Source organism: Parus major, chromosome 12 (assembly GCF_001522545.3).
Source record: "Parus major isolate Abel chromosome 12, Parus_major1.1, whole genome shotgun sequence".
NCBI classification, from domain to species: domain Eukaryota; kingdom Metazoa; phylum Chordata; class Aves; order Passeriformes; family Paridae; genus Parus; species Parus major.
Genome location: NC_031781.1, coordinates 11,766,897 through 11,791,825, shown reverse-complemented (window position 1 = coordinate 11,791,825; position 24,929 = coordinate 11,766,897). Strand labels below are relative to the sequence as shown.

General features: G+C 37.7%; 1 protein-coding gene across 8 annotated transcripts in view; it reads right to left on the bottom strand.

The window, feature by feature from the left end:
- Window positions 1–24,929, bottom strand: part of PXK (PX domain containing serine/threonine kinase like) — a 35,031-nt gene that overhangs the window by 7,816 nt on the left and 2,286 nt on the right. For all 8 annotated transcript variants that reach the window (XM_015641076.3, XM_015641078.3, XM_015641081.2 and 5 more), the window contains exons 2-16: window positions 16,961–17,011; window positions 16,252–16,299; window positions 11,900–12,086; window positions 9,951–10,028; window positions 9,704–9,777; window positions 8,806–8,880; window positions 7,883–7,987; window positions 7,631–7,732; window positions 6,801–6,962; window positions 5,418–5,535; window positions 4,897–4,975; window positions 2,755–2,803; window positions 1,936–2,013; window positions 1,463–1,549; window positions 783–852 (exon numbers count right to left, since the gene is read on the bottom strand). In XM_015641076.3, the coding sequence (XP_015496562.1) occupies window positions 783–852; window positions 1,463–1,549; window positions 1,936–2,013; window positions 2,755–2,803; window positions 4,897–4,975; window positions 5,418–5,535; window positions 6,801–6,962; window positions 7,631–7,732; window positions 7,883–7,987; window positions 8,806–8,880; window positions 9,704–9,777; window positions 9,951–10,028; window positions 11,900–12,086; window positions 16,252–16,299; window positions 16,961–17,011 (1,363 nt within the window). The remainder of the gene's footprint in view (window positions 1–782; window positions 853–1,462; window positions 1,550–1,935; window positions 2,014–2,754; window positions 2,804–4,896; window positions 4,976–5,417; window positions 5,536–6,800; window positions 6,963–7,630; window positions 7,733–7,882; window positions 7,988–8,805; window positions 8,881–9,703; window positions 9,778–9,950; window positions 10,029–11,899; window positions 12,087–16,251; window positions 16,300–16,960; window positions 17,012–24,929) is intronic.

Below are 24,929 nucleotides of genomic sequence, written 5' to 3'. Positions count from 1 at the left end.
TTCCACATCTTGGGAAAGTTTCTCTATCATAGCAACACTGGCTTTACAGTACAGAGTATGAGAGAAGCCCCAAACACATAGGAAATGCACTCAGTATTTCTCAGTGGGAAACATTTCTGTTGCTTAGGCTGTTGGATTTCAGCATACAAACTCTGTTCTCCTTAAGAATTGTGCCAATGCATAGGTGGCATCCCATCTCTCCTAAGAGATGATTTTCAGTCAGTTGTACTCCACAACAAGTTGATTTTGGACACATTTTAGCCAAGCAAATCAACTCTGGTAATATGTTCCACAGTGACAACCTCACCTTTTAACTAAATGAAAACTAGTCAAAAGCTCTGTTGTTTTAAAATTTGGCACTGAAGAAGCAATTTAACATATAATTTTCTCATTCATCTTAACACCTTACTATGTAAGATCACCAGAGAGTCTCCCTGAAGACTGCATTATTTAATGGCCCAAGTAATGGATATTGTTGTTATTCAACTCAAATATCAAATAGAATGAAGGGACTGATCATTTTTTTGAGGAACAGGGCACAAAAGAGAGGACACATTACTTTAAATTAGACAGCTGAAAATATAATATTGACAATATTTTTAAGCCCTCATATATATATATATATAATTTATTTATTTTTAAATACCCAAAATAGTGATACCAGACATTGGTAGTCAAATATGTAAAGTGTTGATAATCCTCCATCTTTTCAGACAGAAAATGACAGTAATAACAAAAAAACTGATACAGCTGTGTAGAAGCAAACTCCTCTCTGTAGTTACCTGAGTTATTTGAGTTGCTGTATTTGGCTGAGTGTTCTTCCCCACTTTCATTGGCAGAGCGTTTGGACTTCTTTAAAAGGGAGCAGAGAAAAAAGAAGATAGGAATGAATAACTACTTTCTTTGATAAGGATTGAACTGACACACAGACTTGTAACAGCCATCCACTGTATCACACAATGTTTTTCAATGCTCAACACCCCTCTCCCCATACCCAGCACATGCTGACGTGGTTACAAGAGCAGCAAGGCTGTTCTGTGCCCAAATATCTCTAGCCAGGCACCAGGGAACTCCAGTGCCCTCTGACCACAAGGGAAAGGAAGAAAACTGACACACACACCCCTCCCCAGAAAAAAAGAGCAACACAGACAGTGCTGCAGGAGCAGAGTGAAACAGGCTCCAACACCTCGCCAGGGAGCAGGACAGAGCAGAGCAGCTCCTCTGGGTATGAGGACTGGTTTCATATAGCAACCTCAAACAGGTTGCACCAATATGCAAGTCAGCTTCCACAGTAACTTAAACTTTTTAGTAAATCTATTAATTAGCTAAAGAAGTGAAAACAACCAGGAAGTAGTGCAGAAAAACACAGGAAAGAGTCCTGTACCAATGGCTAAAACTGGTAAACACTACAAAAAGAAACACATCTTTTTCTGTGGGAGAAACCTATTTTAAAATTGCCTACTTTTCGTGCCAAGATCTTCCTTTTCTTTTTTTCTTCTTCAGAGCCATGATGAGATTGAGCTCTTGTCAACCTTCTGTGCTGGTGAATCTTCAAAATTAAGGAAAAAATAAAAAAGACCATATTAGGACTTTAAATGCTTGAAAAAAAACATTTGGGGTACAAGAAAACACACTGTAGTCACTCTGCATGTTTGGACTTCCTTTTTTGTTTCTAGTTTTTCCTTTACTGTTTCTGGTAGAGGATGGAGACTTGTACTGAAGTTAAAATGATCCTCTAACTTGGGAGGCACAACCTGTGAAACTGCACCTCTTAAAATAGTGAAATGCCATGTCAACAACTGTTATACAACTCTTCATATAGCATTTTTGGGAAAGCAAATCTGTTGGTGAAAGCCTTTAAAATTCACTTTCTGCATTTAAAAGTGATAAGAGGAGATGAAATGTCTGTAGGAAATAAAGAAATGCAGACATTACCAATTTCTGTTCTTCTGTTAATCGCTTTTCTATGCATTCCTTGGAGATTTTCAATGCCTCTTTTAGCTTAGTAGGAATCTAATACAGAATGGGGAACAAAATCATAGCACAAAATGTGATAAAGGAAAACACAATTTCACTGATCAAAACTCACCATCCATCTGATCCCATTTCTCATCTAAAACCCCAAGATGTGACACTATTCCTTTAGTGAAGCAGACAATACTCGAGATGCATGTTTTTCTACTCCAAATCTGCCTACAGATCAGTAGGGACAAAGAAACACCAAACCCTGGAAGAGATACTCTAAAGGCAAGGACCAGTAACTACTTCAATATTCCAGTCATATCCCCAAATTTCTATGAGGCTGACAACACAAGACACAGGGCACACATCCTGCAGGAGAAGCACCCTGGGGCAGCTCCCCAGGGGGACCAGATGTGGCCCCTGAATTGCCCCAGCGCTGGAGCTGGCAGCAAGGTGCTGATGGTCTCAGTTAATTAATTGCAATGTGTTTCCTCTCACTGCAAGGGATCTGCATGGCTCAGAGCCTCTGCTCACTCAGAGCATCACCATCGGTAACACAAACGGGCTCCAGCTCAGCAGCTGCTCTTGAACACCCCTGGGTCACATCGTGCTCCCCTCTAAGGGGTGGCACAACGTTCTCAGGGACAGTGCAGCAAAGGAATCCAAACACTGATGGCAATAGCCATAGAGGCAAAGAAAGACAGCTCTCCTCAGCCCTCTCTGTCAATTAACATGTAGCTACCCACATCCTGGGCCTTGCACAAACATCAGCAAATCAGCGTTCAACTCTACCTTAAACTGTGGTTTCTCAAAGTTTGTTAGCAGGACGTCACTGAATAATCTGTGAGTTGATTAAAAAAAAGAAAAAAGAGGAGTATTATTCCCAAGAGACAAGCAAAACTAAAATGAGAATACTATTGGTACTGTTCACTTAAACCCCTCTTTCTGCTTTTGGTTCTCTGTCCTCAATCCTTGGCCACAGGTTTCTATGTATCACTTTTTATTTTCTAAGCACTGCTGTAAAATTAGCAGCGTCCAACACACAGAATGTAGCCACTACTTATAACTGAGAAAACTGGTTTGTGTGAGATATTTTGAAAGTGGACAGAACAGGAACAGTTACCAAAGGCAGAGGAAGACTCACTTCAAAAGATAATACCTTTTCCTTAAAAGTATATGGATTCTTAACTTAAAAAAAAAATAAATCCCAGGGACTTTATTTTAAATTTCAGCTAAACAAAATCATTGCTCTTGTTAAAAAAACTTCTTTTAGCATGAACTTTGTCTTAAAATTAACAAGGAACTTGTGAAATATTAAGCGAACATTTGAAAATATTTGCATTCTTGCCTGTCCTCTACAAAAGGCAACTAAAGCAAATATCGTAATATTTTTGCTCTCCCCTTTATAGTATCAGCAGAAACACCATAAATGAATAATCCTTTTCCATCCAAAACAAAGACACTAGAGGGCAACGGTAGTCTGAAAATAAATTGGTTAGTCCAAGATACTTTGTCCTGGAGAACATACTAGAAAACTGTCACAGAGAGAACTCCATGCTGGCTCCAAGATAAATATTTCTAAATTGCTGTTCACTACGGAAAATTAGCATAGGTTTATACTAGAGAAAACTAATTCATATCTAGAATCAAGTTAATTAAGGAGAATGAAAAATTCAGAAATAAAGCAAATTTTAAAATACTTCAAAAAATTCATGAAAGTTCATCCTTTCAGGCCTCTCTGACCCTTTCAGATTATGTGTTCTTATGGTTCTAATAAATAGATATTTAAATTATATTAATTGCTTTAAATTACATTAATTGCATTGCATATCTATGTAGAACACTTTTGCAAAGAGTACTGGTATGAAGGGAATGCAGTGTAATATCTTACATATCAAACGCAGCTGGGCATAGATTGTTTATTCAGCACCTTTAAACACCTGTATATTTCTGTACCCACAGAGTTTCCCTATAGTATTTCTCCCCTGCTTACATTGTCCTCTCTACCTCCCACCCTAAAAAGCAGAGAAGAGGAGGAGAAGAAGGAATTGAAAGCTACAGTGATTCTTCCAACCAGGAAATTTCAACCTCAGAGCAGGCTCTAAATGCACTGCAATCTCTGCTGTGAGATCAGATCCAGATTTAGGTATGGACAATCTGCCATTTAGGAGGCACCAGCTACATCATCTCACATTAAGAAATACTAAAAGAACGTCCCACCAGAACTGTGGTTCCATGCTCAGCGTGCTGGTGACATGTCACAGCATGGGGGACGGCAAGTTCTCTGGAATGCTGTGCCCTAACTACAGGCAGGGTGGCACTGCAGACAGGTGTGGTCTCCACTCGGTGGCACACTGACAGTGCTCCCTTTCTTTCCTCCCCTCACCCCTTCACTGCATATTTGGAGGACAGCCTGTAAGGATATTTATTCTGTCTGTGCTTCAGAGAATCCCAAAGCCAGCCCTGCAAGAAACCAGACAGAACTTCCATACTAAACTTCATACCCAGCACAGGTCTAAATGTCACTGCTGAGCAAAGCAAGAGATGTATTTCGCCAGTCCAAAGTGACCTGATAGCAAAATCTGCTGAAGTAGGTCTGAAGGGGACATGCAAAAAGACTCCTTATTCTAAATCCTTTAAATCAATCTGTACAGGATCTCAATCATGCTTGCATTACTTTAATGGCTGGGTTAATTCAAACCACGCTAAATAAAGTGCATACGTAACAGCTCCGACACGCCAAGAGACAAAGAAACATTAAACACACACATTAACACAGGATGGGTTCTATAATGCCTATAAAATTTCACTTGGGATACATCACTCAGAACATGGAGCAAATCTTTCCAAAGAGGAACAAGAGCACAAAGTGTCTTCCTCCTAAAATAATTAAAAACATTGCTATGAATATAAAACAAGTCGAACAGGACTTACGGCATCTGTAAGAGCCGTGAGACAGTTGGCATCCCATTCTTCAGAGCTTCACAAGTCAGAATGGACTCCAACACTGACACTACCAAAGAAAGAATAAGAAAGAACACATTTTTGCACAGCAGGATAGCAAATGATTTAGAATGAATGTTTGGCACTGCTGTGTGATACTCCCCTAAGTATTGCATCAACCAAGCAGTGACGAAGCTCTATGGCATGTGGTTTTTATTATAGCATTACTATTACACACAGAAGCTTTTCAAGAATGTTAGACATGGGGCAAGGGAATCCAGGCATCTCATTACTTGCTAAACACTGCTTTATCACTCAGCTAAAAAAAGTTTTATTCATACACTACCTGTATTGTATGAAAACCACATTTTCTATTTGACCAAATTATATAGTTCTTTCTGGTCACAGGGTGCAAAGATCTCAGACTGCAATTTCATAGCACTTCAGCTTAGGTAAAGTCTAAGAGTGTGTCCAGACAGCTGTGACTGAGATGTTCTGCAGTGCACACTCACCAATGAACACTGATGGAGCAGGAGGGAAGCTCTCCACTGGAATCGTGTCTGGAGGTCTTCCATACGTCATTTCATACAGTAAGTGTCCAAAGCAATGAACATCAACACCCTCTAAAGTCTGTGGGGGGAACAAAAAAATAAAGCCACAACTTGTTAGTTTTTCACAACTGGTTAACCCAGTGATCTTGCATGTGAAGACAGAAAAGAGGAACTATTAAGGCAGTTCCTAACCACAACCATTTCCCTACATAACTGCAACTCAGATGAAATCTTCATGCTACAAGCTAAAGCAGCCTCTTCTGTCTCTCTGTACAAGATGGTACAAATGGGAGAGCAGTGCAGTCAAGTTGTATAAAAATGTGTGAAGTAGTAAACTCTTCACAAGGCAGTTTAGAGATCTACACACCAACCAAAGTCCCAACCAAGCACGCTTTTCTAGCTAAGTCAAACAGCAAAGAATGAGATTCATAAAATGACCAGCTGTCCCTTTACAGGGAAGTATATAAAAATACAGTAAAAAATGCATACCAAACCAACCTAGGAGAGTCTCTTCTGCTCCACCTTAGGTCTGTACATACATACTGAGCTCCCAGACAGCATACTTCCAAGATTTCTGAATCATGTTTAAACAGAAGAGGCTCCTCTTACTGTAAGAGACTTTGATGGCACTAACAGATTTGGACTAACTATGAACTTGTGATTGTTTCTTTGACAACACAGTAGAACTTGTTTAGCAAGATCAGCAAGCAGCTCTCGTGATGCTGCACAGAATTTGTAACAATGAGAGGCTAAAGACAGGGAATGATATTTCTGCAACAGGGCAAATTTGTTTTCATATTTTTGAGTAAGATAAATATTTTCCTTTGCAAGTATGCAGTCAAACAGACACCCCTCAAACAAACAGAAATAACCTTTGAATAGCTAGAGATCTGCAAGCATCTGATGAATTCTCACAGTCTCCACCAAAGATAAGGCTGATTACTGCTCCCAGCTAAGCACAAGTAAATAGATGTGCTCACTGTATAGACATCCAAGTGAAATTGTAGTAGACAATATGCACATTCCTATGAAATACAGACCAGGGTGAAAAGAGATATAAAAATAACTCCACTTTACCTCTATCTGTCCTGGCACTGTTGTAAAAACACTCACCTGCCCTTCCCCTCCACCTGCTCACCTTTGGCCTCAGCCTCACTCCAGTGTGCTGCAACAAAACTGCAGCCAGATTTGGAGGAAACAGAAAAGCAACTTGATGGAGCAAAGCTCAGATTAAAAAAAAAGGGGGTTGGGAGAGTTTTTTTCATTCTAGTCAATTTTCCACAAACAAAGGTTGAGAATAAAGATTTGCATAAGAGTCAGATGAATTCTTTGTCTGAACCTTACGTTAATTTTCCGAAACTGTGAAAAGTATGATCGATAAAATGATGGAAGTCCCAACAAGGAATTTTCTAGATCCAGTAACTTGCAGGTATCTCCATCCAGCATCACATTGGCAGAGTGAAGATGGCCATAAGGAAATCCTTTCTCATGGAGGAATTTTAATACCTGAAAAAAATCCAATAGAGAAGCACTATCACAAGATGCTCTGATGATCTCAAGATCATGAGATCATCAACTTAAATGTTCCAGTACTAAAGCTGGCACATAATAAATGTGGCTCCCACTTGGAATGCTCACTCAACTTGATCTTCTATCTACATCCTCTCTGGCTGACTATTCATTCCCATTTCACAGGCAGCACTTTACACAAAACAAAAATTTGATGCTGATCCTCAAAGCAGACTTATGGACACCTCCCAAAGAGATCTAGAAACTAAAATATAACATTCTACTGAATATGATAGTTTGAGTAAAAAAAATTTTAAAAACACAATAACAACCATGAATTTATGTGAAGGCACATGCTCTGCAGGCTATGTTACTTCTTTCCCTTTTTACACAAGGAACAGACTTTATTATTACCTCTCTCCCATTTAAGCCCCACACATACCAACTGCATTTTTTTGGGGGGGACATAAATGATCTCATACAAATATATCTAAATTCAACTCAGCAGTGTATTTCAATTTACATTTAGCTTTGAAGTCTGCTCCTGATATAAAGCCTGTGTGCTCAAAAGTTAGTCCACATTCTGTAGTTAGACCACTTGGCCTCCAAAAAAAAATAAATAAATAAATCATAAAACCTGTTATATAAAGAAAAAAAAAAAGTACCTCTAATATTTGCCTTCCATATGTTTTTATTTGTTGAAGTTCAAGACCTTGAATTTTTTTAGGATTGCAATACTTCTTCAGGAACGGGTCTTTTGGCTTTGCCTTTAAAAGAAACACACATATCAATGCCAAGAAAAGTCACCATTTATCTGTTTTCCTAGCAATTGATGACAAACACTTTTATAAAAAACATGTATGGTCATTCCAGCTTATGTTCTGATATTTGGGTTGGGGGTAGGGGGAAGACATTACCTTATAAATAAGGTCCTTTAGTGTCCCTTTTTCACTGAATGGTCTAATAACCAGCGCTGAAGATTCATTGGCAGTGGCAAAAGTGATTTTGTAAATATAGGGATGCTACCAAAAGAAGAAACCGTAGGTAAATTTTAGATGATGGATTTTTTAAATCATTTGCGTTCAATTCACAGGTAAGAAAAGATCAGCCTGAATTGCATATTTAAAGTAGCAAATTTGATTCTGTCAGTGACATGGAATAACTCAAGTTAGTCTTAACCTGGAGTAAATGCAAAGAAAACTTCACAAAGACACTATTCAATTAACATATAAATTAAAAACAAAAAAACCCCTATTTCAGCCTGTCTTTCACGTGCTTAACACCCTTAAAGAGAGACTCCAGAGACTCCATTTGGAGTCAAATGCCAGTTTTTCAGGCAAAGATGCCTATTGGACTTAAAATGTGGCATTGCACAGGAGCTTAAATTGTACACCCTCCATTGCAGCTCTACTAAGATGCTCCTGTCTTGAGCCCAAAGAACTGAAAAAATAATGATACTCATTCCACTGCCTCATCCACTGCTGCCTGAGAATATGCCAGCTCATGGGTTAGCAATTACACCTAAATAGCACTAGGCTAACAGCCTCAAGGTGTTGAGGAGATGAAAGAAAAGCTCATGATCTCACAGTACTGCACAAGAAGAAAAAAATCAAATCAACCACAACACTGAATGTCCTGTAATAATCCTGCAGGATTATTATTTGTGCTGAGAACACGTTACATCATAGTATATGGGAAATGTAATTAAAAGGCTTGCAAACCTTTAATGAAAGCAACTCTAAAATTACAAACTATGCCAACTAGGCTACATTGCTTTTCCAAGATCAGCCCTTGACACACACTTTTGTGCTAGCACAATTTTAAAATCTTCAGTACTCACAGAACAGGAAGAAAGAAGTTTCACAGCATACTGTAAGTCTCTGTCAGACAAGTATTTATCAGGGCCAAGATCAGCCTGGAAGTAAACAGGAAAAGAATGGCATCATAATACATGTTGCATTCCATACAGAAGATGTGATCAGTGTTCTTCCCTGGCAAATTAGGACAGATACTTGAAGGCATAATTTGAAGAGTAAGCAAGGAAATTACACATACAAAATGAAACCTGAAGAGGCTGAATGAGACCATGGTTTTGCAATACAAACAGTCTGACCATAAATAAGTATTACTGCCTCTTTCCTCCCACAGACCTGAATGAGCTTTGCCAACCCCAAACTGAGGCACTGTGTACATTAGGAACTGATAAGGCACCTTCTTCCTCTGCAGCAAGAAAAACTTCCCTCCTCCCACAGGCTTTAGTGACCTCCACTCTCCACTGAAGCCTCACAAACAGCTATGCTTACACAACTAACAGACAACACATTTCAGCACAGGAGCAAAATAACCTGTTGTTAAGGGAGCCACTCATTGCCCTCTCACCTATTTGCTTGTCAGGACAACTAAAGATCTGAGAAGGAAAACTCATGACTTTAAAAAGGTTCATCTCATTATTTTCAGGGAGAAAATTTATATTATGGTGAACAGCCACATCACTACAACTAAAGAATCCTGAGGTGCAGGTTTGGGAACAAATGACCAGGCATAGGAACTTCCAAATGGGATTTGCCACCAGAGGAAAGAAATACAAGAAATTCCACACCACACATCTACCTAAGGGCTTCCAAAGTTCTCCCAAAGCCTGAGCTCAATCTCTCACCCCATCACTCACACATAGTAGTCAAAACCAAGCTTTGAGTGAAATTGAGAAAAACTTAAGTATGAAATTAAAGCATAGATACCCAGCTTAACACTAGACGTTCCTTTGGTTGATTCTTAATTTTCATTAAGAAATATTTCTTACGTATTCGCCAACCTACAAAAAAAGTAAAGAAGAAAGTCAGCAGTGGCTTTAACTAAACACTGCTAAATCACACAGTTTACAGGCAGGACAAGGTCTGTAAGCAAAGACAGTATTGGAATCTTAGGACAACTCATACAGTTGGGAAAAAAATCAGGTAAGTTTTCATGCACACATGCCATTCTTACCTATATCTTTTAATGGTTCAACTACTTCCCACTTTGGCTCTGATCGGAAGAACATTGAAACATGCTGTAAGGCAATTTCTGGAAAGAAAAAGAGGAGACAAAGAGGGAGAAAAAGAAGAAAAAAATTAATTTTTTTAAGACATTATATAATGTAATTATCCATATATGAGGTATGGTCCAATGCCAGAAGGAAGCCTTCAGGAATTCAGTCTAAAAGTCAGTAAAATCAATTCAAAGGGAAATCAGATAAAAACACAGAGGGCATTTGTATTTTTAGCCTGGTAACTTAAATCCAGAGAGAAAACAGAAATCACTGCTTGGAAAACTTAGCTTACCAATCTCCATTCTATCTGTACTGGATCTACATTTCCAAGTCTAAATCACAGCTAGGATTTCCCACACTAGGTGTACACAACATTAGAACATCAAGTTTCTGCTACATCTGTAAAAGTGCTTTTATCTCTTTGACATCCATCTATGTTGCTATTACTAAGTGTAGTTTATGTAAACTAATTAGTTCTGTTGCACTATATGTTATTGTGCTCTTTTCTGTGCAGGCAGAGGTATTTGGCTAGCTACCATGAGTCTTCATACATTTTGGGGGGCCAAGGGGGAGGACACCCATGTGGCTAGTGAATTCTCCCACAGCTGGGAACACAACCAGTTTATTCATGAAGTGACTTGAGGGGAAATCTCAATGAGAAGTGGGGGGGGAGAGAGGGAATCATGCCAACAAGGAATTTTCTCTAAAATGGCAGAGAAACATAGCAAAAAGGTAAAGATACACTGATCTCTCTGCATTGTGTCTTCTTTCTTTAGAAATATGCTAGAAAAAATGTATCATAAATATCATGTCTCTGCTCCAGTATTTAAGAAATCACAAATTGGATGGTGTCTCTAAAGATCATAGACAATAACATGTGTCACCAGCTTCTCAGCAACATGCAGGAAAAACAATCTTGATCAAAGTGCTCAGAACTAACACAGAAGTCACAATGCATCCTTGAGAATTTAAACTGCTTGCTCAGCACTAGCCAGACAAACTGCATCCTTAAAGAGTTACTAATAATTTACAACTCCTGCACAGCTTATCACATCGGGAAATGTTCTTTGCACTTTGAAGCTGAAGACACAAGAATGTTACATAAAGGGAGAGAAAAAAGGACAAGTGAAAAGGAAGCAGTGAGTTCCTGCTTCAGTAGGCTCTGCTTCTAAGAAAACAAGCTTTGCATTTTGCAGAGTTGGTTCGCCTATGAACTAAATTTGTGGAGTGGGTTTCATCACAAAGAGGAAGTTTTTTCAGCCTGTAAGACAAATATTTTTTGATATCTAATGGCTGAAGTAAGATGAATTCAAAGAGTTAGTAATGAAGAAACTAATCACTGGGATATAATTTTAAGGAATACAGTGACTTTCCAGCATCTGTGGGAAGAGGGTATCTGGCTTAGTCTAGCCTTGAAAAAGTACTCAAACAATTGGTTCTAAAAGTCTCACACCCCAAAGCAAGGGTAGGAGCTGGACAAAATAACCACAATTGTTGAAACATTCCATGTTCAGAATATGGGCTATTTTAACAGAATACTAAGCAGACAAATTTAACTCCACCTTACACTCTGACAGAAAAATTACTTCCCAGGAGCAACCCTTTTAATTTATTTTGAATTGTGAAAAATAGATGTCAACCAACTCCCCTCCTCCAAGTTCTACTTATACAGATCTTGACTCTCTTCACTCCTCTGTGAAATAATTCAAATATTTATATTTGACAATCCCAGCAGGATCCATGCACGGAGCTGGAGAAGCCTTATCATAAATAATCACATGCATAGTATGATAATTTTGAAGATTTTTCCCTCCATGCTTCAGTGTAGATCCTGGCCAGCATTCACAGAAGATACACAGCACATGCTGAAGTCAAAGTGAAGCAGAGTTTTGTATTTTCTACTTACCAGTGTAATTTACAGAATAGCTGTTTGGGTCCAAGAATTTCTTTACCAGTTCACAGTTAGACAGTATGTGATGGGTAGTAATTACATCCAGATAGGCCTGGAGTCCCTTCTGTCTTTCTGCGATAAATTCACGCTCCATATTTCCAATCAACTTTTTTGGAGGAAGAGGTAGACTTAGAGTTGAGATCTTAAAAAGAGAGGAAAGATTACTAACCTTGCTCTCAAAATGCCTAAAAGATATAAAACTAGCAACCCAGAAAGCAAAAGTCTCTCAGCAGCACGCTAACTACTGGAAAACTCTTTTTGTACTGTGTATGTACAAGCTTTTATATTTTTCCTAAGCACCGTTATCAGAGTCAGATGACAGCTCACATCCCACTGTGAAGAGATTAGTAAGAGGAACAACACTGAAAATACAAGGAGATGAATTTTTGCTAGTGAGTCATACATTTAAGATCACTACCCAAAACTTTCAGATACTAAATGACTACAGTTTTCAGCCAAATTCTTTCTATCACGTACTTCTGCCACAGCAAATAAACAATTCACACCTTACCATTATTTCTGGGTAAGATTTATGCTTTCTTATTTCATCAAGTGCAGATTAGAAACTTTCCTCTGCCTCTATGTATTTTTATAGAAAAGGGCAATGTTAAGCCCTTTCTGTTAGTATTTTAAATATGTAATTTCAAATACAGTGCACATTTCCATTTTATCTTCTGAATTTGTTCCTGTACATTTTTTAAACATTTATACATCTTTCAACCCAGAAATAGCTGCAATCTACCAGGGGATGTACACTAATTGTTTTATACTGACACAAGAGATCTAAAACCTCAGGAAAAAAAATCAGAGAAATCCTTCAAAATAGGACAATGAAAAAAATTCAAAGCTTTGTGTAAGTCAGATCAAAGAGATCAACTTTAGTGTTCAGATTCTATTACGTCATGTGAATTGCCAGAATTCATTTTTCATGTTGTTAACACATCATTGTCCTGCAGATCAAAGCACCTGCCTTGAGTAAGCTGAATCTCCATGGGAGTTATGTTTGAGAATTGTGTTGCAGGAATCAGTTACACCAAATGCAATAACCTCATTTCTAAAGGAAACAGTTCACCAGGGAAAAGACAGGGACTTTTGGTGTTTGAACAACTTTTATTTAAACTAGTGGAAAAAGTAATGGATTAGTTCAACAAACTGGGGCAGTAGTAGCATTCCCCTTCCTTTCTACCTCTTTCACTTGAACACAGGAGTTGTCCCCTGCTAACTTTAGCACTTCTCCTATTTCTCGTTTTCTGACTTCAAATTATGGACTGAAAAAGAATTTTAATAACTAAGTCTGAATTACAGAAGCTCTTAATAAAAACCAAGGGTAAAAAACACCAAAAGCAACCATATATCACTTACAGTCAGTAATTCACCAAATTAGTTTTAGCACCAGAAGCAAACAGAACTCTCCTTTGGCATACCACTCATTTCAATTCAAAACTGAGTTTCTAAACAAGAACTAAATCCTTTTCTAATATTACTCACTTAAAAAGCATGTCAAATCATCATCACCTTTACCCTCTTGACCTGACAGCTAGTTACCATCAGAGAGAAACTAATTTACATGTTTTCCAACCACTATTATTTGCTTAAAAATTTATAAATCAGACTTCTACTATTTTTCAACAGAAAGTAATATTCAGGCCCAGGTTTTTGTAGCAATCTGCCAAAACACACAGCACAGCAAGAACACTCCACCACAGAAGAACACCTCACTGAGGGCCTGACCTTGCAGAGACCTCACATGCTTTCAGACACTACTTCTCAGCAGCCCCAGCTCACCACTGGAGCCAGGATGGGCTTTGCCACGAAGAACCTGGGAATTAACATTCTTATCTTCAAACCACAGCCTGCTCAGGAATGTCTGCTCAAAAGCTGCAATAAAATGCTTCACAAAAGCCAGAGATATCTTGCTGTGAATTCCAGTACTTCCAGTACCAGCACTTCACTTGACAAAACAGAAGAGCCAATGATCTCCACTGATCTCTGTTAAATAAGTAAAGAGGAAGAAATGCAGAACCATCTGGGAGAAGCTTTTCAACCTGATACAACTGAGAGTTCAGGGAACCAGTCTTAAAACTTTCTGATACAAATCAGGGTCATACATATACACTTCACTATTTTCCAAGGTATCTGGCAGGACTGTGCATTCCTAGCCTAGACAATTTTGAAATTCTCAATCCTTACATTTATCACACAGGTAGTACCAGATTAAGAACAGAAAATTTGCATTCCAACTCCACTGCAGCTGTGCTCAAACACATCCACACAAACACAAGAGAGGACAAGTATGCCACAAGAATTAGGAGAACTTGGGCTTTACACCCAAAGAGGAGCTCCAGCAGTTCTTCCAGCAGATTTTTAGCTTTGAAGGAAAAAGGTTAGGGTTTGGTATCTTACTTGTTTGGAGTTTAGTTTGTTTACTTTAATTTCAACATACACAAGATGAGAGCTTAAAGAGTTTTAAAACATGTCAAGGGACCTGAGTATTGTGATGGAATATTGTTCCTTAGAGTTTTAGACAGAAACATCTGAAAGTGTTGCATTGTCTTAATAGAAGAGGAAAGCTCAGCTCCAGTATCACAAAATAATTTATAAAAAACTCCACCAGTGGCAGAAAAGAGCCAATGGAGAAGACCAACTGCTAAAGCACATGGCCTGCTAATTTAGCCACCCTCTCATATCTTCCCATTAAAGTCAGAGGTACATTTTCATAATTCTTTTTAATGTTTTCCAGTCATCCAAGCAGCTGATTTTTTTTTGTCCTGGATCTTAGTTTCTCTTGTTTCAAATTTCTCCTTTGTCCCACTCTGCAAAGTTGCTGTCAGATAATTTCCTGGATCCTCCACTTTTATTATTCACCTCTATTTCAGATACAAAGCCTTTTTCTTTCTACCTCCATCATACATAACCTATTTACCTTCACTTAACAGATTTTCCACATAGGCCTAATTTTGCAGTACCTGTCATTTCTGGATTTTAAGTCTTAAAGGTCCCAATTGTCTTCTCTACTAAAGCTGCCTCATTTGAAAGGTAAATGAGAAGGCAACAAAGCTTTTTCACCCCTTAACACTTCTATTCCCTCACAGTTAAGAGGAGCTTGTTATAGGTGGCTGCAAAGCGAACTCCTCCTTCTTTTTAAAACTTCCACATTTTTTTTTCTCTGTGATCTCTATCAAAACTATGGTTAAGACCACAATGACCCCAGGGTACTTTGATGACTAGTACCATCTCAGCTCCTTGTGGTCCCATGGGTGTTTGTCTAATTTTAAATCTTGGATGTCTCTAGAGCAGGAGACACCTCTGTATTGCATTTATTCAGCACATCACAGAAGAGGTTTCTAGGTCATGATAAAAGCTCCTATGTGCTACTGCACATTTAGCAGTATAAGTCCAAAAGGCAGCCATGCTGCATCTGTTGAATTATGACTGATTTACCTCCATCCACCTGTAGCAGAATAAGCAGTTACAGTGGGCTCTCAGAACACACAAATCAACACCCTTACAGGGTTTTGCTCATCAAGGTTCACCAAGCAGATAGTTGATTTGATTTGGGAAGGAGGGAGGAAGTGGAAGCAGTATTAAGCTCTTGACTTTCTGAAACATTTAACAAGGGAAAAATTTTAAAGTCACAAAAATCTATCCTCAAATCGTGTAATTCACTTTTTATCTTGTTTGCCTGGTATGGAAATCTCAAGTAATGAGTTTGTCTCCTGTAGATGTTAATCACTGCTGCTTCCCCCCTGTTCCCAAACACACTCACATACCCTGCTTTTTCCCACACAAACTAAAAAGAAATAATTGTCCTAAAAAGCAGAAGAAAACACACAGTAAGTCCAGTGTCTGACCAAGGAACACTCCTCAGTGACACAGAAACCCATCACATGAGAAGCAGCATCTGGTAGTGCTTTTAGACGAATATAAATAATGGGACACATAGCACTTCAATGCTGAATTTATAAGGCTGGTATGTGCCTTGGCTTTCTCCAAATCAAAGGAGGAACAAATAAAAATGCATAAAACTGGAACAAGTCACAGGACTGAAGGGAAAGATTCTGCCAATTTCCTCCATTTTATATAAATTAATCCTGTTGATGCTAAAATTCAAATTTTACAAGAGAAAACTTAAGGGTGAATAAGGACACATCCATGTTACATCTGAAGTCACAGTTTCTCTTTACAGCTATGCAAATTCTTTTTCTTTTCACCACAATATATAAAAATATCACAAGACAAAAACATCATAATTTTGAATATATTCTTCTAATGACATTTTTTATTTATATGTGAAGAGTGAAAATTACCTGCAGGCTGTTATTCAACAAATCAAAGTCACTATATCGCCTCACAATCTGTAAAATAAAATACAAAGTTCAGGAAACAAATTACTTTTTCCATTAGCATTTTACTCCTCAAAATCCCATCAGAGAAAAGTAATTCCCATTTACAATCATCTTTTTTCACAATTTTTGTACAAATGCTTAACTGCTGGATTTATGTCACACTGCCAGAGAGCAAAAAAGACTTTTTAATCACAACTCGATCACACAGATAACGTATTTCTAAAAATTATCTTAAACAGTACTTGTGAGCAAAGTTGTCTGCAAACAAGCATTTTTGCCATATTAGATGTAACAACTTTTCATATTCATCTTCATTATTACCTCTTGGTTTCATTGATCTTGTATAAGCAGAGCTATGATTTTAGCACTGAGAAAGGCAAACTGGCAGTTGAGATTTTAAAATTATGGTTGCACCAACACACTGTAGAAACACATGACAGGCATTTTTCCTGGAATATTCAGAATAGCAGCAGACAACTTGCCTTCTGTAGCTGGCAGCAATATTGTTTTTCTCTAAGTTTTGACCAAAAGAATTCAAGCACTTCATGTTCTCAATTCCAAATCAACATTTCTCTTTCCAGCTCAAATTTTAAAAGCTAGGAATAGAAAATTTTCAAACTCTTCCTAAAAAAAGAATCCTGGTTACATTAACTACAACTTAAGAAATTACCTGCCAACTGTTTTCTGTTGAAACTCCTCTCTGGACACGGATTATGTATTCCTAATAAAAGGAAAAAGTCATTAGAATAGAACTAATGAGCTGAAGTAAGTTATTAGGCACTTCTTCAAATATGACAACTAACATTAAAACAGAAAATTCAGATCCAGAACCTTGGGGAAGGTCAGAGCTGAGTTTGCTCAGACCCATCCCTAACAGTTGTTCTGCTCTGCTTCCCCAGCAGAGAAGACAAGGAGAGCTCCAGGAGCTCGCACACCTGTGCAGCACTTGAGCAGTTTCATTTAGTTACAGAAAAAGCCAGCAAAAGCATTCTCAGCACACATCTCTGCCCACAACACCTGAAGAAACCCCTCTCTCCTCACCTCCAATATTCAACAATAGATACCCCCAGGAAATATTGCCACCACCATAATGAAGTAAAATGCCAGTAAATACCCACAGCTGCACAGCCTCTCATTATTTTTGTACTAGGATGGTCACCACAAAAGCTTTGCAAAGTGCTTGAGTAACTAGAACCTATCTGTTTCTCATTATGTTAATTCTTCATTTATAATGCATACTTAATGTTAAATATTTATATATTAGCTATGCAGATATATCTAAATCTCAGTGAGACACTTCTGAATTTTAACAATTAATTATTCTCCCACCACACTTACATTCATAAATCACAATTCTTTTCAGTCTCTTCATTTCAAGTTCCACTATATCTTTTGTAGACTAATACCTAGTCACAAATATCTGGTCAATATAGCAATATCACTATTTGATATTTATCCAGTTATCTCAAAAATAGGTATAAAGTATTTCCTACACCTACTCAGACATACTTCAAAAAAGTACCCGACTTAACCCTACTCTGTTTCAGTTTGAAAACACTTCTGATATGTCAAAGATCATAAACAAGGCAAGTCCTCTTTCTAGAAAAGGAAATCCTATAGACCTATAGGATGCTATGGATATATAGAATCCTATAATAGATATATACTAGAATATATATTATATTACATATGTAGATTAGAATATAGATATATAGAGTCCTATAATCCTATAGGATCCCATAATCTCCATTTCAGATATTTAATTATTATGAAAATAAAATTAATCTGGGCTAAGCATAGTAGTAGATACTTCTCTGTCATTATTATACATAAAACTCTACAAACGCAGCTCTTTTTATCTGTGTAGTAAAGTCTTATTATTAATATTACTATTAATCCCATGGCCACATAACTTACTTTGAAAAACATGAAAATGGAGAACCAAAAAGTACAGTGTTGCCTGAGAAAAAGAAATTTCCAACAATGAGGAGTGCCACCAACCCCCCCAGAAACAAGCTACCAAATATGGTTTATGTGAAGTGCTGAATAATTTTTCAATTTCAAATGCCACCAAAATTTTGCTGAACTGGCTGCATGAATAGGAGTCTTACACAAACAAAAAGGAATGATCAGAGCATTTTTTTCAGTTATTAAAATTAATGCTGCATTCCAAGTGATCATGAGTAAACAATATTGAAATAAGAAATTTAAAAAGTATACTTCCAGCAACTTCTGTTTAATACCTAATTTTTCCATTCTGTAACAATAAATATCTGACATGTACCTGCAAACCAAGCAGATAATTCAGTTCAGTGTTGAATTCATTAACTACTATCAATTCAGCTGCATAGTTAAAAATCCACTACATTCAGTTATAAGTAACTTCTTTCAGGTACTGGGAAGTGTCTTCTGGTTTTTGAATTTGTCTTCTGAACCTCACAGAACTAATTCCCCTCTTTCAAATGAAATTAAACTAAAAGATGTTACACTGAAAAACATAAATATACTATCAGATGTAAAAAAGTGAGGTGTATCAGAGAATCCCTCCACAGAATTAAATTCTCATTTAACACATACAAGTAAGTAGTGTAAATCAAGAATTATGACTGTTCCAGAAAAGAGGCAAAGGCAATATTACCAGCTGGCATTACAGTGTGTATTCAACCATACCAAATCCAGATTTTATTTACAGAAATTTCCTTCCAAAACCCAGTGCTGCTGAGGCAAAAATTATATTCTATTATCTAAAATTCACTTAAAATATCCTTCATTATCGGAGCTCTCAAGTATCTGTAGCAAGTTGGAACCATTTAGCCTTCAGAAGAAACAAGACTAGTAAGCATGAAAACTAGAGTGATTTAAAACACTTCTTGTCCTAGCAGCTTAGTTGGAAATGACAGAAATCCAAGATATCACAAACCGAGACTCAAGACTGTTAAATTAAGATTTTCTATTTTCAGAAAGTCAGCCTGACATGGTCCCTCCATATTCTTTCCTCTTACCCATTTGAAATCATGATTATGGTATCTTCCTTCAAAACAAGAAGCCCAAATCCTCATAAATAGTGACATAAATCCACAAAGCTGTAAACATTCAACCAGTGTAATTATCTTTGGAAACTGAGTGGCAGAAATCAATTAGTGGAACACCTGGAAACCCATATTCACCACTAACGTGGCTTTTCTTTTTTTTTGTGACCGTTGCTGCATTTTGGGAAGAGGTTACTTCAAACACAGACAAAAAATTGCAGCAACTGCTTATTCATCAAATCTCAAAGGAACATTGGCTGTTTCTCTGAAAAACCACGCCAGTGATGATTCACCACGTGCAGTCATTCATCTTTTCTAGGATTTTTAAAGAAGCGGAGTTATTGCTCAATCCCTTGTAGCACTTGCTCTTTATTCAGTGACTGTCATTTTCTATTGTGCCCCGAGAAAATGCTCCAGGACAGGCAGAACACAAACTCATTAAACAACCATCAAAGCATCTTATTATTGCACACAATCACACTGGTCAACATGGCTCTTCTGGAGAGCCTTGTGATAAACAGCTCAGGACTCAGAACTCATTCTCAAAATAAGATTATATTTTTAAAACCATATATTTGGGCCGAAACTATTTTTCTCCACACTAACTTGAGCATTTTCTGATCCCATCCATATCTGCTTTTGTGGCCTAATACACTAATCAAGTCCATTTTTTATGTCACAGGGTTTGCAACTGGAAAGAGAAGAGCAAAGACTCCCCAGGTGTGACCGAGTAGTTCTGTCTGTATGAAAAAGCTAAATCCCCACCACACACTCCCCATCAACACTGACCATAATGAATTATTGTCCAACTCAGCACTACCCGATCAATACAACTAATGAAAAAGCCTAAATGGTCTTCTGACTTGGTTGAGGGGCTTTTCCCCCAAAGCTGGGGACTGAAAGTCAAAGAACAGCAATAGTAGAAAAGCCAGGATAAGAAATGCAATCCCACTCCCAGTATCAGCCATGGCTACACATAATCAGCAGCCCACAGCATGCTGAGTTCTAGTGAGAAGTTGATACTTCCTATTGCCTCCGTGAGGCAACAAGCTTGTCGTGGGATTATAATTAGCACCACTGATATATGCTTCCCATAGGACCAGAGAAGAGCTTTCAACTCTTCAAGTCTAAATGCACAAAAGCCTTTATTACTCTGCCAAATTCTGTTTCAGTTAGGAAAAAAAACCTGAAATACAACAATCTTCTTCTGAGACAGGCTGATAGTGGGACTGAGACTGTGCCCATAGGAAATAAATGAAAGCATAAGGATGATTTCTGTTTAACAGCATCATCTAACATAGGAAAACGAAGGTGGAAATACCTTCAGAAAAAGCTAGTAATTACCGGAGTTCACTCCTGCAAACAAATTTAGGCATCAAAAACCAAGCTCAGGGAAGTCTATGTTAGCTACACTCATGTAGAAATTCTCATGGCATCTTTCACTCCTACATGAATAGCTCAGAATTTTTCCTATGACTCAGTTTACCAAATAACTTCAAAGGAGCCCTAACAGCTGCTGGATGGGAAAGAAAGGTCTCAGCTTGCAGAAGAGAGAAAACCTCCCGCTCTGCTCTGCCCACGGGCAGCAAGGTCACCATCAGCAGGAGCCTCCAAGAAGGCAGGCCACAAAACCATTCCCAAAACAACCTCCCTGAGTCTCTCCACACAGGTAAGGTTTGTACACCCACTGCTCTTCTTACCAGTACTGCCAAGCCACTTCATGACACAACCTTGATATTCCTGCAACAGCCCAAAATACACTTTTAAAGATGCCAAGGAAAGCAGTTTTACCTATGGGATCATTTCCTGGCTGTTCCAATTAGTCAAAAAAAGCTGAAATGTGTGCTGGGCAGAGGAGGTCAGGACCAGGGAAACATGTATGACCCCAGTTGCACACTGTCATTTCCTAAAATCTTCTTCCTAGTACTACAGAGTTCTGGATAGACTTTCTGAAAAGGAATATTGTCCAAATAACCACATGGATCAGTGACAGCCACACTGCATTTCTCCAGCCCTTTGCCAGTAACAGTTTCACACTCACTGTGTGGGATTAATGTTATCCTGAACTTACCCATTTTCATGCAGAGCCAAGATTTTAAGTCTTTTGTTGTTGTTGTTGTTGGGGTTTTTTTTCCCAAAAAAATTCACCAGGATTAGTCCCTGGTGTTCCAGCACTTATTAAAACACTATCATCAGCACCTCAGAGTGCTTAGCAAAATTTTGTTAACATTCCTGGGTAAAAATTGCACAGCAAAGCACTCCAAATGTTTAACAATTGTTCTTTATCACCATTCCTAGTTTTTGAAACAGGAAGCAGACAGGAAAGAAGGCTTTTGCAGAGACAAAAAAGGGGGGAAAAAAGTGGCGAGTTAAGAGATTCTTATAATAAAATGTAGAGTCTCAACAATATTGAGTAATACATTCTGTTTACCCAAGCAAATAGTCTCTAAATTTCCAGCTCAGGATAGTCAGTCCCTTTTTCCACAGATTTCTGCTTTACATCTGTTTAATCCAACAGGCTTGAAAAGCCAACCATTATAAAGATCCAGGTCACCTTCAGGTCACATCAACTAAAAGTTTGAAAGGGCTTTATTTTATAAGCATTAAAGAGAGGAAAGCCTAATTAAGCATGAATACAATCCCTGCTTAAATAGACTGGATTGGAACAATTTCTAGTAAGAAGCTCTTTTAAATGTTTATTTAGAAAATCTCCCATGTGAAAAGTAGCAACAACATGAGGAGAGCTGCTCAGCCTCAGAGGCCTCAGCATTACAGGACACAGCATTTATTTGCTATTGCACAACCTGCCATTAAGCCCATCTGAGGTAGGAGCAGCAGCAGTGGTTGGTGTTTCTCTACTTTCTAAACAATACAGGTGTGTGTGTGCCTGTGTTGCACCATTCATACACATCCCTTCTGTAGTAATGAGTCAGCCATTCAATAAGTGAAAGCTATGAAGTAGGACAACTGCAGTGAAAAAATAGGACACACATTTACATGTAATGAAACTTAGTCAGGATGAAAAGCTTTGGCAATGAGAAATCACAGATATTCAGTGCTCTGCACCACTGTGATCTTCACCAGAAAGACAAATTACTCACTATTTTTCAGGAAATATTCAGTAGCCAACAAAAATATTCTAATTAGGGTTTACTAAAGTACAAAATGGAAACTAATATTTTGACTACAATCTTCACAGGACCTACAAATGCAATAGTAACTTAGTAAGATCGCCAGTGGAAGCCGTAAGTTTGGAATATTTAAAATTAGGTGCAATGAAAGAGACATCTTTTATGAGCTCAGGCTGGAGGAGAGGTGAGAGGTAATCAAGCTTAAGTCCAGTGGAGGAATTGCATTTCTGAAACCTCAAACAAGTGAACTATGACAGCTCCCTGTGTAAAGCCATATCTAAAAGTAACTTCATGTTTCTTTTTGTGCAAAGTGAACGCAGCCTTGAAAAGACTGAATTCCTAGTAAAGCAGATGTGCAAAATCTTTTACAAGCTTTTAAACTAAACCCTACAGTCCTAGAAATATGTGGCTCCATTTTTCTATTTGGAATAATATAGGAAAAATATAAATGCTTTTTAAACATTTTTGTAATGTAAGAACCATGAGTGTCAACATTCATCATTGCTTAAGGAAAACTAAAAACTCTGAAAGATTGTTAGGAGTGGGATTTATTTCAGCTGTTCATTTCCAAATGCCTTTAAGACAACAATGTACTGTATCAAAGCTGGCTGTTTCACTATTTTGATTTCAAAATATGAAACACATGAAAAAGGAAAATCACTTCAGAAAAGAATTAAGAAACAGTCAGAAGAACATGTACAACTCACCAGTACTTTTACTGCTGAAAATATTTGCAGGTACAGATGTGCAGTTCTTAATAAGGAAAATGTCTAGATTATAATTGAAAAAAATAGCATTCTATTTTAAGGCTTAGAAAGAAGCCACTATTAAGTAGTGAACACACAGATGAAATATTGCAATATGAGGCAAGTTTAACAGCCAAAATTTATTAAAGCTCTAGTGCTGAAATTGCCTCTGTTGTCAGAACACAACATTTGGCATCGAGACACTTGCAAATGGCTTAATATATTGGATTTAATCCTACTCCTACTGGAGTCAAGGAATACAACAGCAAGAAAACTTCATTTTCTACAAAAGGGCTGGTACACAGACCTACAAAGAGACTGACTCATGGCTATGGAAAGGTGCCCCACACACCTCTGGAAATTAGAGTTACCCTCTCTCTGATGCAGTGCTAGTGATTGAAGCATAAAGAAGGAGACAAAATGAAGCTGACTGGGCTTGCTCTTGTAATTTCCAATATATTAGGTGAGATGCCACTGGAATGCACCTGCAATATGTACTTTTTTGGCTCTCAAACTGAAAAGGACTCCATAAACACCACACTATAGAATTAATTGCATTTAAGTGGACATTCCAACAGAACTCAGACTGCTTGTAACACACTTAACTGGGGAAACAACTTTTGCAAACATAGAAAGGCATCATTTTCCTATTCATATTATGACTGGATATAAATACACAGAAAGAAAACCTCAGTGAACAATTTCTTTGTTGCAATGCAAAAAACACAGAGATTATGTTCCAGCTCAGATGTACTAAGTCCAGTAAGAACTTCTGAGCTCTTCTGACTTCAACGAAGCATGCTGAGCCTGTGAGCCTATCAGATATTTTTGCAGCTGGCTCCCTAACAATCCAAAAACCCATTTATAGAGGGTTGACATACTCTTACTATGAAAAACTGGAAATCCTCAAAAGTACAATTTCAATAGTAGCTTAATCCCTTCTTAGGTTTCTGGAGAATTCAAGTAAGATCGTAATAGTTTCAGGTTTTGTTTTCAGTTTTACCTTCAGCTTCAGGAAACAGAAACTCAGCCTCTGCCAAGTACAGCCCTTGACTCAACGCTATGAAGTTTACACTTACCCAGTCTGTTGTACTAAATTTAAATTAACAGAAACTGCTTAGAACAATACACAAGTAAGGTATTCATTAGACACAAGCTTTGGTCTTCTGTGTGATATTTCACCATGTCTACAGAGCTTTTCCTGAAATTCTTTACCTTTTCCTTAGCTGTTTTTTCAGAAGACTGGCTATTTTCAGCACCAACAGAAGGTTTACATAATTACTAGCTCAGTTGCCATGTTAAGGTTGCACCTAAACTCAGCCTAAGCCATCTTCATGGGAATGCTTTTAGAAGCTATGATCTACAGGGAAAAAAATACAAACCCATGTTTAAAACAACTCTTGCAATCCTAAACAGCATTATAAAAACTTAATATATACTGCTGACAAAATTATAGAAAATTCTTTCATGGCTACCTTTGCTTTAGAACAGGCCTAGGTTCTCCAAACATTAGTTTGGGATAAAGGATTTTATAGATCTACATCTTCTGAAGATACCACTTTGAGATGGAATGAGGAACAAAACTAAAAAAAGCATTCAGTTAATGATAATCTACTTTCTTCTAACTAAAATTTAACAAAATAAAATATAGTCTTCAGGCCCCACAAAAACACTGCAAGCCTTATCTCTTAGAGGGGCTTCATTTACACACCTCTTCAGAGACAAGTATTTAT